A 14,217-nucleotide genomic window follows, 5' to 3' on the forward strand; every position below is an offset into this window, starting at 1 on the left:
CCTTGGGAGCAATTTCCAAACTCCTGAAGGTACCACGTTCATCTGTACAAACAATAGTACACAAGTATAAACAACATTGGTCCACGCAGTCATCATACCGCTCAGGAAGGAGATGTGTTCTATCTCCTGGAGATGAATGTACTTTGGTGCGAAAAGTGCAAATCAATCCCAGAACAACAGCAAAGGACCTTGTGAAGATGCTGGAGGAAACAGGTACAAAAGTATCTATGTCCACAGTAAAACGAGTCCTATATCGACATAAACTGAACGGCCGCTCAGCAAGGAAGAAGCCACTGCTCCAAAACCGCCAAAGAAAAGCCAGACTACGGTTTGCAACTGCCCATGGGGACAAATGTCTTCTGGTCTGATGAAACAAAATAGAACTGTTGGTCATAATGACCATTGTTATGTTTGGAGGAAAAAGGGGGAGGCTTGCAAGATGGACACCATCATGTTGTGGGGGTGCTTTGCTGCAGGAGGGACTGGTGCACTTCACAAAATAGATGGCATCATGAGGGAGGAAAATTGTGGATATATTGAAGCAACATCTGAAGACATCAGTCAGGAAGTTAAAGCTCAGGTCTTCCAAATGGACAATGACCCCAAGCATACTTCCAAAGTTGTGGCAAAATGGCTTAAGGACAGCAAAGTCAAGGTATTAGAGAAAATTTGTGGGCAGAACTGAAAAAGCGTGTGCGTGGAGGCCTGTAAACCTGACTCAGTTACACCAGCTCTTTTAGGAGGAATGGGACAAAATTCACTTATTGTGGGAAGCTTGTGGAAGGCTACCCGAAACGTTTGACCCAAGTTAAATAATTTAAAGGCAATGCTACCAAATACTAATTGAGTATATGTAAACTTCTGACCCACTTGGAATGTGATGAAAGAAATAAAAGCAGAAATAAATCATTCTTTCTACTATTATCCTGACATTTCGCATTCTAAAAATAATGTGGTGATCCTAACTGACCGAAGACAGGGAATTTTTACTAGGATTAAGTGTCAAGAATTGTGAAAAACTGAGTTTAAATGTATGTTGTTAACTTCCGACTTCAACTGTGTGTGTGTATATATTCTGTATTAAAATGTGGTCATCTTCTCCACTTTCTCTCCCACTACCTTCTTTACTTGACTTCATATATACAAACTTTGCATGTCAGGAGTATCATTACAACATGTATAAAAAGATACCTTTAATCTCTTTGCAGTATAGTAAATGAAGGCGTGCCCTGTGTTGATGTGACTGAGTCTGATGTAAAGGACTGTGTGACCCCTCCCCAGGACTCAGCCAGCCTGGCTGACTGGCAAAAGATCACTGGATATTAAGTAGAGAAGCCCAGGATGATGCTTCATGGACAGGCGGGGGAGGAGAATGTTAATGCAACTAAATTAATACAACTTTTTCCCCAAAATAATTATCCACTAGGTGGCACCAAATACATTTGCAACTCATTAGATTCAGCAGGTTGCTTGAAAGATGCTGCTATAACGTAAGGCACAATTATACATTCACTGAACATTAACTACTCAGTGTTGTATGTCTCAATATATTGTATTGCTTGTTTTAAAGGAGTCATTTAATTGGTTTAAATTAGTTCCCTCAACTTCCCTGTCCTAAAGTGTGTTTCTCATCTGTGTTCCAACGAGCTGAAGATATTCTGGCACCCAGTGCCTCCCAAGTTCAGCTGCTTTCATGCCTTTGTCAAACACAAACTCTTTCCAGGTAGTGTAGTACTGAGCCAAGTTCCAGGTAGTGTAGTACTGAGCCAAGTACTAGGTAGTGTGGTACTGAGCCAAGTACTAGGTGATGTGGTACTGAGCCAAGTGCTAGGTAGTGTAGTACTGAGCCAAGTACTAGGTAGTGTGGTACTGAGCCAAGTACTAGGTAGTGTGGTACTGCGCCAAGTTCCAGGTAGTGTAGTACTGAGCCAAGTTCCAGGTAGTGTAGTACTGAGCCAAGTTCCAGGTAGTGTAGTACTGAGCCTAGTTCCAGGTAGTGTAGTACTGAGCCAAGTTCCAGGTGGTGCAGTACTGCGCCAAGTTCCAGGTGGTGTAGTACTGCGCCAAGTTCCAGGTGGTGTAGTACTGAGCCAAGTTCCAGGTGGTGTAGTACTGCGCCAAGTTCCAGGTAGTGTAGTACTGAGCCAAGTTCCAGGTAGTGTAGTACTGAGCCAAGTTCCAGGTGGTGCAGTACTGAGCCAAGTTCCAGGTGGTGCAGTACTGAGCCAAGTTCCAGGTGGTGCAGTACTGCGCCAAGTTCCAGGTGGTGTAGTACTGAGCCAAGTTCCAGGTGGTGTAGTACTGCGCCAAGTTCCAGGTGGTGTAGTACTGAGCCAAGTACATGGTAGTGTAGTACTGAGCCAAGTTCCAGGTGGTGCAGTACTGAGCCAAGTTCCAGGTAGTGTAGTACTGAGCCAAGTTCCAGGTAGTGTTGTACTGAGCCAAGTTCCAGGTAGTGTAGTACTGAGCCAAGTTCCAGGTAGTGTAGTATTGAGCCAAGTACAAGGTAGTGTGGTACTGAGCCAAGTACTAGGTAGTGTGGTACTGAGCCAAGTACTAGGTAGTGTGGTACTGAGCCAAGTACAGATAGTGTGGTGATGAGCCTCTGATGTTTACAGATGGACAGGCTACTTCCCTGCCGGACACAGTCAGTCCACTGGAACAGTTACAGGCAGACTGAACTTCAGAAATATCCATCTGTTCAGTGTTTTAGTTGAGATGTGATGGGGAACATTGGTGATGCTCTTTGATCATTACATTACAATATGCCTTACTACTCTAACAGTTAGATGACATTTACAAGGACAAATTGATCATTCAGTTTTAACCTGGTGAAATAGAACATTTTTGAATATCAAATATCTTTGATATATCTGAAATATAGCTTTGAGTCCTAAACATGGCAAATTGCAATTTAACCAGTTAACCATACCTCACCAATGTGATCTCACTCTATATATCCTACTGCTGTGTTTCTATGGTGTTTTTTACTTAGGCAATTCGGAATGACAAGGGAGGATCTGCAGGACCTGAAGGAATCAGCCTGTGACCTGACAGAGATGGAGCCAACCAACTCATTGGTCAATGTGATGTTCAGTACCCCCCTACCCAAATGTAAATGTTATGTAATTCCCAACGCTGACCCCCCATTTCAGACTATAAATATCTTTAATTAAAATGTATGCGAACTTGATAAGTAGTAGCAATACTATCTTACAGTAACCCCCACAATCTGAGCTTTTTAGGCTATTATTATATGTTCCATTGTGTGCTGAACTGAAGTGTTACGTTATGCAGTACTGTGAGCACTACAGATATACAGTGTTCTATTTCATTGTGTGCCACCAGTGCTCAACAATGACAGCCATGAGAACCTGAGTGCCTTCCTGGGGCCTGCTCTACACTGAGAAACGGCAGTGGCAACAAGCCATGTCCGACTTTGAAGCGGGATCAAACTCGACAGGTAATACCACTGGGCCTCTTGCTGTGACAGAGTCTGGATCCTTTCTTCTGAAAAGAGCAACGGGGCTTTGAGTGAGAGAGGGGAGAGAGACAGGAAGAGAAAGAGAGCGAGGGGTGTTGGCGCAAATAAGAGTTCCACGATGTATAAGAATGTTTAATGTTTAGAACTAGAATCTTGCTCGAAGTGTAATGACTGGTAATGAGAATGTTGTAGAATACCCTGGAGATGGAGATTGAGAAATGACATTTTGCTCAATGTTTTTCTCTCTTTGTGATGATTTCTTGTTTCTCTCATGTCTGTAGCGCTGGCCCCAGTGAACCTGGCTTGCTGAAGGTTGGGAAAATATCCGCAGTGGTTGGTGGATACCCACATTTTACCAGCCCCTCCTATTTTGTTCCAGGCACATTTCTCTTCTATGCTGTACCCCACCCCGCTTTCACCTCTAGCGTTCAGATTGTTTATTCTCGAGCTGAAACACACTAAAATAAATATTAATGTACCAGCCAACGCCAAAATCTACCAGCATTTGGCGAGTGGCTGGTGTTAATTTCCCACCCTGCTGAAGATGGGTCAGAATTATGTAGCCATCAGAATGTTCAGCAATGCCTTAAGGATGGACCCCACCTACATCAGAGGATACAGGTAGCCTAGTGGTTAGAGCATTGGGACAGTACCGAAAGGTTGGTGGATCGAATCCCCGAGCTAACGAGGTAAAAATCTTTAATTCTGCCCCTGAACAAGTCAGTTAACCCACTGTTTCTAGGCCGTCATTGTAAATAAGAATTTGTTCTTAAGTTCTTAACTGACTTGCCTAGTTAAATAAAGGTACAATTTAAAAAAAAATACATCTGCCGGACCCAAGCCCATCGCAATGTAAACGCGATCATGCCACCATGTTTTTTGATTTATAAACTTATTTTACATTTATGGTTCATGTACTGCATCTTATTTGTATCTGAACAGGTCAATGATCTGAAGAGAGAAAATCGTACAAGCCACTCATATGAAACCAGGTGCACATCACTTTCATATCATGAGGTAAAGGACCTTTCTGTCACATACAGTGCCTTGCGAAAATATTCGGCCCCCTTGAACTTTGCAACCTTTTGCCACATTTCAGGCTTCAAACATAAAGATATAAAACTGTATTTTTTTGTGAATAATCAACAACAAGTGGGACACAATCATGAAGTGGAATGATATTTATTGGATATTTCAAACTTTTTTAACAAATCAAAAACTGAAAAATTGGGCGTGCAAAATTATTCAGCCCCTTTACTTTCAGTGCAGCAAACTCTCTCCAGAAGTTCAGTGAGAATCTCTGAATGATCCAATGTTGACCTAAATGACTAATGATGATAAATACAATCCACCTGTGTGTAATCAAGTCTCCGTATAAATGCACCTGCACTGTGATAGTCTCAGAGGTCCGTTAAAAGCGCAGAGAGCATCATGAAGAACAAGGAACACACCAGGCAGGTCCGAGATACTGTTGTGAAGAAGTTTAAAGCCGGATTTGGATACAAAAAGATTTCCCAAGCTTTAAACATCCCAAGGAGCACTGTGCAAGCGATAATATTGAAATGGAAGGTGTATCAGACCACTGCAAATCTACCAAGACCTGGCCGTCCCACTAAACTTTCAGCTCATACAAGGAGAAGAGTGATCAGAGATGCAGCCAAGAGGCCCATGATCACTCTGGATGAACTGCAGAGATCTACAGCTGAGGTGGGAGACTCTGTCCACAGGACAACAATCAGTCGTATATTGCACAAATCTGGCCTTTATGGAAGAGTGGCAAGAAGAAAGCCATTTCTTAAAGATATCCATAAAAAGTGTCGTTTAAAGTTTGCCACAAGCCACCTGGGAGACACACCAAACATGTGGAAGAAGGTGCTCTGGTCAGATGAAACCAAAATTGAACTTTTTGGCAACAATGCAAAACGTTATGTTTGGCGTAAAAGCAACACAGCTCATCACCTTGAACACACCATCCCCACTGTCAAACATGGTGGTGGCAGCATCATGGTTTGGGCCTGCTTTTCTTCAGCAGGCACAGGGAAGATGGTTAAAATTAATGGGAAGATGGATGGAGCCAAATACAGGACCATTCTGGAAGAAAACCTGATGGAGTCTGCAAAAGACCTGAGACTGGGACGGAGATTTGTCTTCCAACAAGACAATGATCCAAAACATAAAGCAAAATCTACAATGGAATGGTTCAAAAATAAACATATCCAGATGTTAAAATGGCCAAGTCAAAGTCCAGACCTGAATCCAATCGAGAATCTGTGGAAAGAACTGAAAACTGCTGTTCACAAATGCTCTCCATCCAACCTCACTGAGCTCGAGCTGTTTTGCAAGGAGGAATGGGAAAAACATTTAGTCTCTCGATGTGCAAAACTGATAGAGACATACCCCAAGCGACTTACAGCTGTAATCGCAGCAAAAGGTGGCGCTACAAAGTATTAACTTAAGGGGGCTGAATAATTTTGCACGCCCAATTTTTCAGTTTTTGATTTGTTAAAAAAGTTTGAAATATCCAATAAATGTCGTTCCACTTCATGATTGTGTCCCACTTGTTGTTGATTCTTCACAAAAAAATACAGTTTTATATCTTTATGTTTGAAGCCTGAAATGTGGCAAAAGGTCACAAAGTTCAAGGGGGCCGAATACTTTCGCAAGGCACTGTACATAAAAGCTATTGTCCTTGACTTACAGGTGTCTTTTTGCTGTATAAATGTTACTTCTCAAGTAAGGCTTGAGCTTACTGTAAGTCTATAGAAGTGACTTTAACCATTATTTTAGAGTACAGTAACAGTACTATGTATTGCCAGTTCGACATGCTCTCTCTGTTCCAGAGGACAGTATCTGAGAGACATGGAACAATTTGACCTGACCACATTTTGTATTAAATACGCTGCTAAGATGAACAAAGGTACAAATATTCTATGCATAAAGGAAGCACAATATGAGCTGCCTGACTGACAAGCCATTGCTATCTCTCAGACAGACTCTATATGGCGGAACTCACTGTCTCCAAAATGATATCCTAATTCCTACATAGTGCACTACTTTTCATCAGAGCCCATAGGGCTCTAGTCAAAAGTAATGCACTACAGTATATAGTGAATAGGGGGCCATTTAGGACTCAACAACTGTCTTATACGGACCAAACAGACTGTGATATTTATATTGGCCCTTCCCCACCACCAGCTCTAGGGTCATTTCCTATCCAGCAGGCTGCAGTCCAGTCTTTCCTGGGGAATGATGCCAAAGCCATCGCCTGTCTAGAGGCAGCCACCAACAACCGACCCTCACCTCCTGTCTTCATTCTGCTGGGCAAGGCTCAGATGATGACAAGCATGGTCATAGTATGTTGTTGCTATGTTATGGGTTACCATACCTTGACATGTTTCATCCATTAACTCAGGGTTTCCCAAACCCGGGCCTGTGTTCACGTTTTGGTTTTGGCCCTAGCACTTCACAACCGATTCAAATAATCAAAGCTTGATGATGAGTTGGTTATGTGAATCAGTTAGGGGCAAAAACAAAAAGGTGCACCCAGGGAGGCCCCCATTGTCTAAGTCACACTTCACTTTTTTTGTACTAGCGGCGACTTTGCCGACAGCTACTTTAGTGAAGAAAAAATGTACTTACTCTATGACTGAGATGTGGTTGTCCCACCTAGCTATATTAATATGAATGCACTAACTGTAAGTTGCTCTGGATAAGAGCGTCTGCTAAAAGACCAAAATGTAAATGTATTTTTCTATCATATCCTCTCTTCTGTGTTTAACTTGGTTGTCGAGTGTCCACTTTTGTTTTCAGTGCGCCCACTGTATGTTTTATTTCAGCCACGTCTTCGCCCACTTTGGCAATTTTCTCTTCAAGATTTTTGTTCATTTTGCAAATCTCCTTTAGAACTGGGTCATCAGGCTGTTCTTCTCTGACATTTTCCTTGCTAGCAGCAGGTGCAGGTAGAAACGACATTTGTGTTTTTCATCAAAAGTGTCTGCTTTTGGGCATTTAAGTAATTTTCCATGTAACCGATATCTTGGACAATTAGTTAAAATGTGTAACTTGGAGTTGAATAATGAGTAAAAATGGGGTTGGAGCTACACAGACTTTAGTTAGCTGCTGATCGTCACCCTAAGCAGGTGATTGGCCATCCTTGATATACACAGGAAACTGTTGAACATGAAAAACACAGCAGCGTTGCAGTTCTTGGCATAACCCAGTTTGCCTGGCACCTATTACCATACCCCGTTCAAAGGTATATTTTGTCTTGCCCATTCACCCTCAATGGCACACATACACAATCCATGTCTTAAGGTTAAAATCATTCTTTAATGTCTCCTCGCCTTCATCGACACTGATTGAAGTGGATTTAAAAAGCGACATCAACAAGGGATCATAGCTTTCAACTGGTCAGTCTGTCATGGAAAAAGCCTGTATACACTGGGTGTAGGCTACTGCATACATGAACAACGCAACAGTAAACATGTCCCCACAAATGATGCAGCGCCCCCCATTGAGCCAATTGAGATATCGCGTCCCCTTTGAGCCAATTGAGACATCATGTTCGACTTAAACATTTCAGTTAACTCTAGCTCCCGCCATGGGCCAATAAGTGTCATTTTGTAAATGTCGGCTCACTATAACAAGACGCATGATTCACTGAAGTGGTGTCAAAATCTGGCAAGCACTGTTTGAGATATCACATGTGACTAACATACAAACCACAGTCCCCTTGCAGGAGTGTCACTACAAACATTTACGTGAGAGGAAAACAAAAAGTGCACATGCATGAGTGGGAAACAGTCAAGAGTAGAATTAAAGCAATCAATCCAGCGAGATTTAAGTGATAAGTGGATTTTGTACCCAAATAAATGGCTGAAAAGGAGAGATCCTCAGGTGGGCGAGGCATGCAAGTTGCTACTCAATGTGTTCACTGTTCAGTAGTTTCTCAGTCCACTGTGCGCCAGGTATTATACAGAGATTTGTCTTGTCATAAGTTACAAGGTCAGATGGTTGTATTGTAAACTTTTTTGTAATAAGTAGTTTGTGTTTAGGCCTGTTAAATCAACCTGTCTCAAGGACATGTGGTTCAGTGCATTGTATTGTTGTGTTGTAGGCAATGTGGTAATGAATCAAACCCAAAACACTGCCATTGCAGAATCCATGCTCCAAACCCAGAACTCTGCCATTGCAGGCTCCATGCTCCAAACCCAGAACTCTGCCATTGCAGGCTCCAGGCTCCAAACCCAGAACTCTGCCATTGCAGGCTCCAGGCTCCAAACCCAGAACTCTGCCATTGCATGCTCCATGCTCCAAACCCAGAACTCTGCCATTGCAGGCTCCATGCTCCAAACCCAGAACTCTGCCATTGCATGCTCCATGCTCCAAACCCAGAACTCTGCCATTGCAGGCTCCATGCTCCAAACCCAGAACTCTGCCATTGCAGGCTCCATGCTCCAAACCCAGAACTCTGCCATTGCAGGCTCCAGGCTCCAAACCCAGAACTCTGCCATTGCAGGCTCCAGGCTCCAGGCTCCAGCCAATGAGCCTGATTTCCCTAATGACTTGTGATTGGTCTGCCAGATTAGATTCACCAATTGTGGCCAAGGATTTTAATTAAATATGGGTGATGAATGTGTGACCCTGCAGGCCGGGTGCTATGACAGCCGCCTTGTTATTCTGTCAGCAGGGCTGCTATGTTTCATACACTGCTGTTGGGTCTCTTGTCTGATACCAATATTTTGTACATTTATTGTAATTCAGTTCCACTAATTTAATTGTGTTTTTAGGTGCTTTTTCAGACTTGATTGTATTGATGATAGTGGGATTGCATGGAACTGAATCATATTTAATTTAATTGTTTTAGCATAGACCAAGCCCATTCAATTCATACAGTGTATGTGGAGAATAAGTGTTATGACTAAAAACATAGTTAGCTATGAATAGACAGCCTCAAACTGTCTGGTCTTGGTTTTACTGTGTGTATGTCTGTTTTCCTCCAGCCCAACGATGCCCTGGTCTACAAGTGGTGGAGGACTACAGAACAGAAGGTGAACTCCAAAAGGCACCTGAGGACTGAGATGAGCCATCCCCATAGTAGTGGTACTGTACAGTCTGTCTCCATATGATGCTACTCAAATCAAAGTTTTTGTATTAAGTACTTGATGTGTTTAGGTCTGTTAAATCACTCAACCAGTAGGTCTGAACTTGACATAATGGTTGACGGTAAATATACTGTCAATCAAAATTGATACTATGTGCATAGGAATCTTTATTTTGTGTTATGCGTTTAAAGTAACTTTCATTACATTGCATTTGAGTGTTTCAAGAGTCATGTGCAATCAGATCATAAGTGCATTTACTGTGGTTATTTTGAAAAAAAGATTTTTGTGCCAAGTTCAAGATCTACCTTCATGAATCCTCATTGAGTCATTGGAAACAGCTTGCAGTTCCCAACAAACAAAGATTGTATTTCTTTGGCTTTGGAGCTCTTTCCCAGTGAAATAACTGGTTTCCTTCTTGCCCATCCAAATCAGCTGAGTCAGTCTTTATAAAACAGGAGCTAGAGAGATGAGTGGGAGGCCTATGGAGTATGAAAAACACCTGCCAAATGAACCGGCGTGCATCCAGGAGGGAGATAGGAGTGTGAACACAACCATCTGTTCCACTCACATACTGAGTGTGTGTGTGTGTTGCTTGTTGCATTTCAAGGACAATCATTCTCTCAAAACAATTCTAGCGAAAATGATATGGCTGACCCAGCCGAATGCAGTGTTTCTTGAGGAGATTCTTCTGGTTTCCTATCCAACATTGTTGCATTCTAATGGAACATGTTTATTTTACTTCAATATGAGCCCTTAGAATTATACAATTAAGTCAAAGGCCTCTCTCTCGAGCTGAGGAAATCTAAAATGTTTTAGTTATTGCTCACCAAACACTACTTATGTTTAATTTAGTCTGTTTACTGCCCACTGGGCACAGATCTCAGTTCCTCATTTTGATTTACTTTTGATTGAGTTAAACATAAATTCAACGTGAAAACAATAATTGAACCATGTCATTGGATTTAGATTAAAAATTCGGTGAAAAAAAGAATACCAGTTTGTGCCCAGTGGGTAGAATCTAATGTAATTTGGTCAATTCTGATAGATTAAAAGTCAAGTTGTCACATAAGACCCAGAAACTGCTCTCCTATCCAACTTTGTCAACATAGATATTGCATTTGGCTTTCCTCATGAAACTGTATTTACTTAGATGTTCAGTCTCTTGAGCAGGGAGTGTCGCAAGTACTGCACGATTTTGCACCACCTAGGGACCATACCTGACCCACTGAGTTAATTAATCCGTTCAGTGATTGACTCATTTCAACACACCTGGTCTTCCAGGTCGGTTTTAATCAAAAACAAGAAGCGCATGCAGCGCTACAGGATCAGGGTTTCCTACGCCGGCTCTAGAGTGAATCTCTATGTTTTTGTACTTGATTTGAATATGGCGATTGACTTTATTAATTAAACATAAATGTAAAAAATATCACTGGGACTTATTTGAAATTCTCAGTGACATTCCCCCCTGATGTGGAAATTATTTGTGATTGTGTCAGTCTGTAATAATTATAGTTGGTATGACAGCTCACTTATTTCAAAATAAAGACGATATTTGTGCTCTGTTGCCTACACATGCCAGGTATGCTTTTTGATTGTCATTTTTATTAAGTTATTAAATTAAAGATGACAATTTATGCAATTTATGCAGTTGTATTAGTCTCGTAAATGTCCAATAGTGTTGACTGTATGTTTTAATGTAATAGTAAAACTGCTGATACGACGAGAGCTTGTGGAAACTTAACTATTGTGCGTCGTCATCAAAAGACAAGGCTCTGCAGCAATTTACCAATCAATCAGTTGAAATTGAATGTGTGTTTTGACGTTCAACGACATTTCTATTTCAGATTACAGTAGTGTATATCGATTAGGACCGAGCCTAGTCCCCACCGCAACGTCATTTTACAACGTCTGAAGCTGCGTGTCTCAAATGACTACAGCATTCGTAGCTATCCATGTTCCTGAAACGCAACGTCTGCGCGCTGTACTATTGATCAACTGCCGTGAGGAGATGGGTTCTCTGGACAGTACTGTTTGAGAAGGGTTATTTAAGCTATACTTTTTTGTTGTTGAAAAAACTGCCAAAATGCTCAACAGCTCTATCAGGAATCTAACACTGGAGGACGTTTTTTTCCTAATTAACAACTCGTCTTGGAACGGAACGTACAACGAATCTCACGGCAGCGCTATCCTCATCTCCTTCATTTACTCGGTTGTCTGTTTGGTCGGACTGTGCGGGAACTCTATGGTTATCTATGTCATTTTCAGATATGCCAAAATGAAAACGGCAACAAATATTTACATTCTGAATTTAGCCATCGCGGACGAGTTACTTATGCTGAGTGTCCCCTTCCTGGTGACATCTTCACTCCTTCACCACTGGCCTTTCGGCTCCCTTCTCTGCCGACTTGTTCTAAGTGTTGATGCTATTAATATGTTTACGAGTATTTACTGCCTAACTGTACTTAGCATAGACCGATATATTGCGGTTGTACACCCCATCAAAGCCTCCCGGTACAGGAGGCCCACAATAGCTAAAATAGTCAACTTTGGGGTTTGGATGTTTTCTATCCTGGTCATTTTGCCCATTATTATATTTTCCACGACCGTTCCAAACTTGGACGGTTCGCTCGCTTGCAACATTCAGATGCCAGAGCCAGTGAACCAGTGGATGGCTGTGTTTGTGATTTATGCCTTTCTCATGGGCTTTCTGTTCCCAGTCTTTGCTATCTGTATGTGTTACATCCTCATCATCGCCAAGATGAGAGTGGTGGCAATGAAGGCAGGTTGGCAGCAGCGTAAGAAATCGGAGAGAAAGATCACTCTGATGGTGTTGATGGTGGTGACCGTGTTTGTCATCTGTTGGATGCCCTTTCATATTGTACAGCTCGTTAATGTCTTCGTGAAGCACCATAACGCGACATTCATGCAACTCGCAGTGATTTTGGGGTACGCAAACAGCTGCGCCAACCCTATACTGTATGGATTTTTATCAGACAATTTCAAACGTTCGTTCCAAAGAATTTTGTGCCTGCGGTGGATGGACAATGCAACGGAGGAACCAATAGATTACTATGCCACCGCTCTGAAAAGTCGTGGTTACAGTGCGGATGAATTTCAACCAGACAACATGGAATGTGACAGCACTTATAGAAATGGAATCTGCACTTCGAGGACAACGACACTGTAACATAGCATATGGACATAAAGTGATAAAACGATATGAACAAAATCATAAATGTGACCACTGAGTGTTTTGCTCATTAGGCCTACTAGGCTGTTACTTCGGTATTTATTAGTTTTGTTTACTTGCAACTATTTATATGAACTGAATTAAAATGTTGACTAATCAGAATGTCTTATTATTGTTCGAATCATTGCAATATGGATTCAGGTGGCACTGTGCGTAAAAGTCCTCCAATTATGACAAGTAGCCTTACAGAGCAGAAACAGACTGGCACTACTAGAGGCTGCCGGTGTGCAGTGTAGTTATACAATTTCCACTGTGTGAGCCAGAGTGTGGACTCGAGTCATAAGACTTTGACTCGAGTTTGACTTGAGTCACACATCTGATCACCTGAGACTCGACTTGATAGAAAATAAAATAACTCGAGACTTGACTCGAAACGCACACTCGGCACTCTCTCTGAATGGACCAACTGTCAATCAACACAGGTCGGATGAGCTGGCGCAGTGAGAAGATTTTCGGGGGTCGCTTGTGCGAAAGCTGAATGGGAAAATATGAATATTTTTTCATACATATTTTAATAGGCTACATGTAGCCTGCCATTTTAATTTTATAACAATGCCTTTGCTTATTCGATCTGGTCACTAACATGATAGGCCTACAGCATTGCAACAAATGGTTGTTTCTAAAACATTCTAAACTATGCTTCAGAACCACAAAGTTGTGCATCTTGACTGTTGACCAGTCATTACCATTGGCGCGCAAAGATGGGCTCACACATCCAGATTAGTGACCAGAAATCGCTTGTTTAATTTCCCCCGGTTTTGCTATGCAAAAATAGTGTATCCTGCCTAAATTAATATTATCCAGTGGAGATGCGTCATTCATGGCAGGTGGGGCAGAGCTCCATCTGTTTTGAGCCCCACCTGTTTAGAAAAAATATGTGTGACATATCCGTCTGTAAACAATGTAAAACAAATGTTGCATTAATAAAGCCGCATACAAACATGGTCTCTTTTTTTACTTTCTTGAGTAAAGCAGCTCCAAAATGAATGTGTTTCAGTCTAGCTCAGTGCTTTCTGTGGTGGTGGGTCAGCCAGCGGAACATACGGAGCGTAGGGGTTGGTAATGTTCTCTAGTTGCGCCATGATTGGCTCAGTATTCTGTCACTCATGGGGACACTACCTCACCACAAAATCTATGGGTCGAGCTTGAAAATTCAAGCTCCCTGGGTGCTGCCATAGACTTACATTAGAAGTGCCCATCCAAGAAGGCTCAAGGTCATTTGCCACAGATAAAATGACGTCAAATCATGTCATATCTACCTTCGCTTTGATTAGATTTATCATGTCAACTTCATACTTTCAACATCTTAGCTATCATGCTAGACAAGCAATCATCATCATGCATCAAGTCAACAATCTACTGGTAAATCCTTTCAATCC

At 41.9% G+C, this 14,217-nt stretch overlaps 1 protein-coding gene across 1 annotated transcript; it reads left to right on the forward strand.

Moving 5' to 3' along the window:
* The first annotated feature begins 11,548 nt into the window (after positions 1-11,548).
* On the forward strand, positions 11,549-13,764 carry LOC135525648 (somatostatin receptor type 1-like). Its single transcript, XM_064953396.1, has one exon. It carries the CDS (start codon positions 11,672-11,674, stop codon positions 12,773-12,775), a length of 1,104 nt encoding a protein of 367 aa, XP_064809468.1. The 5' UTR covers positions 11,549-11,671; the 3' UTR covers positions 12,776-13,764.
* The last annotated feature ends 453 nt before the right edge of the window (positions 13,765-14,217 follow it).

Source organism: Oncorhynchus masou, chromosome 32 (genome assembly GCF_036934945.1).
Source record: "Oncorhynchus masou masou isolate Uvic2021 chromosome 32, UVic_Omas_1.1, whole genome shotgun sequence".
Classification (NCBI taxonomy): domain Eukaryota; kingdom Metazoa; phylum Chordata; class Actinopteri; order Salmoniformes; family Salmonidae; genus Oncorhynchus; species Oncorhynchus masou.

Bases quoted from the DNA above. Each gene is read 5' to 3' on its own strand.
- LOC135525648 (XM_064953396.1), top strand. From the start codon at position 11,672: ATGCTCAACAGCTCTATCAGGAATCTAACACTGGAGGACGTTTTTTTC.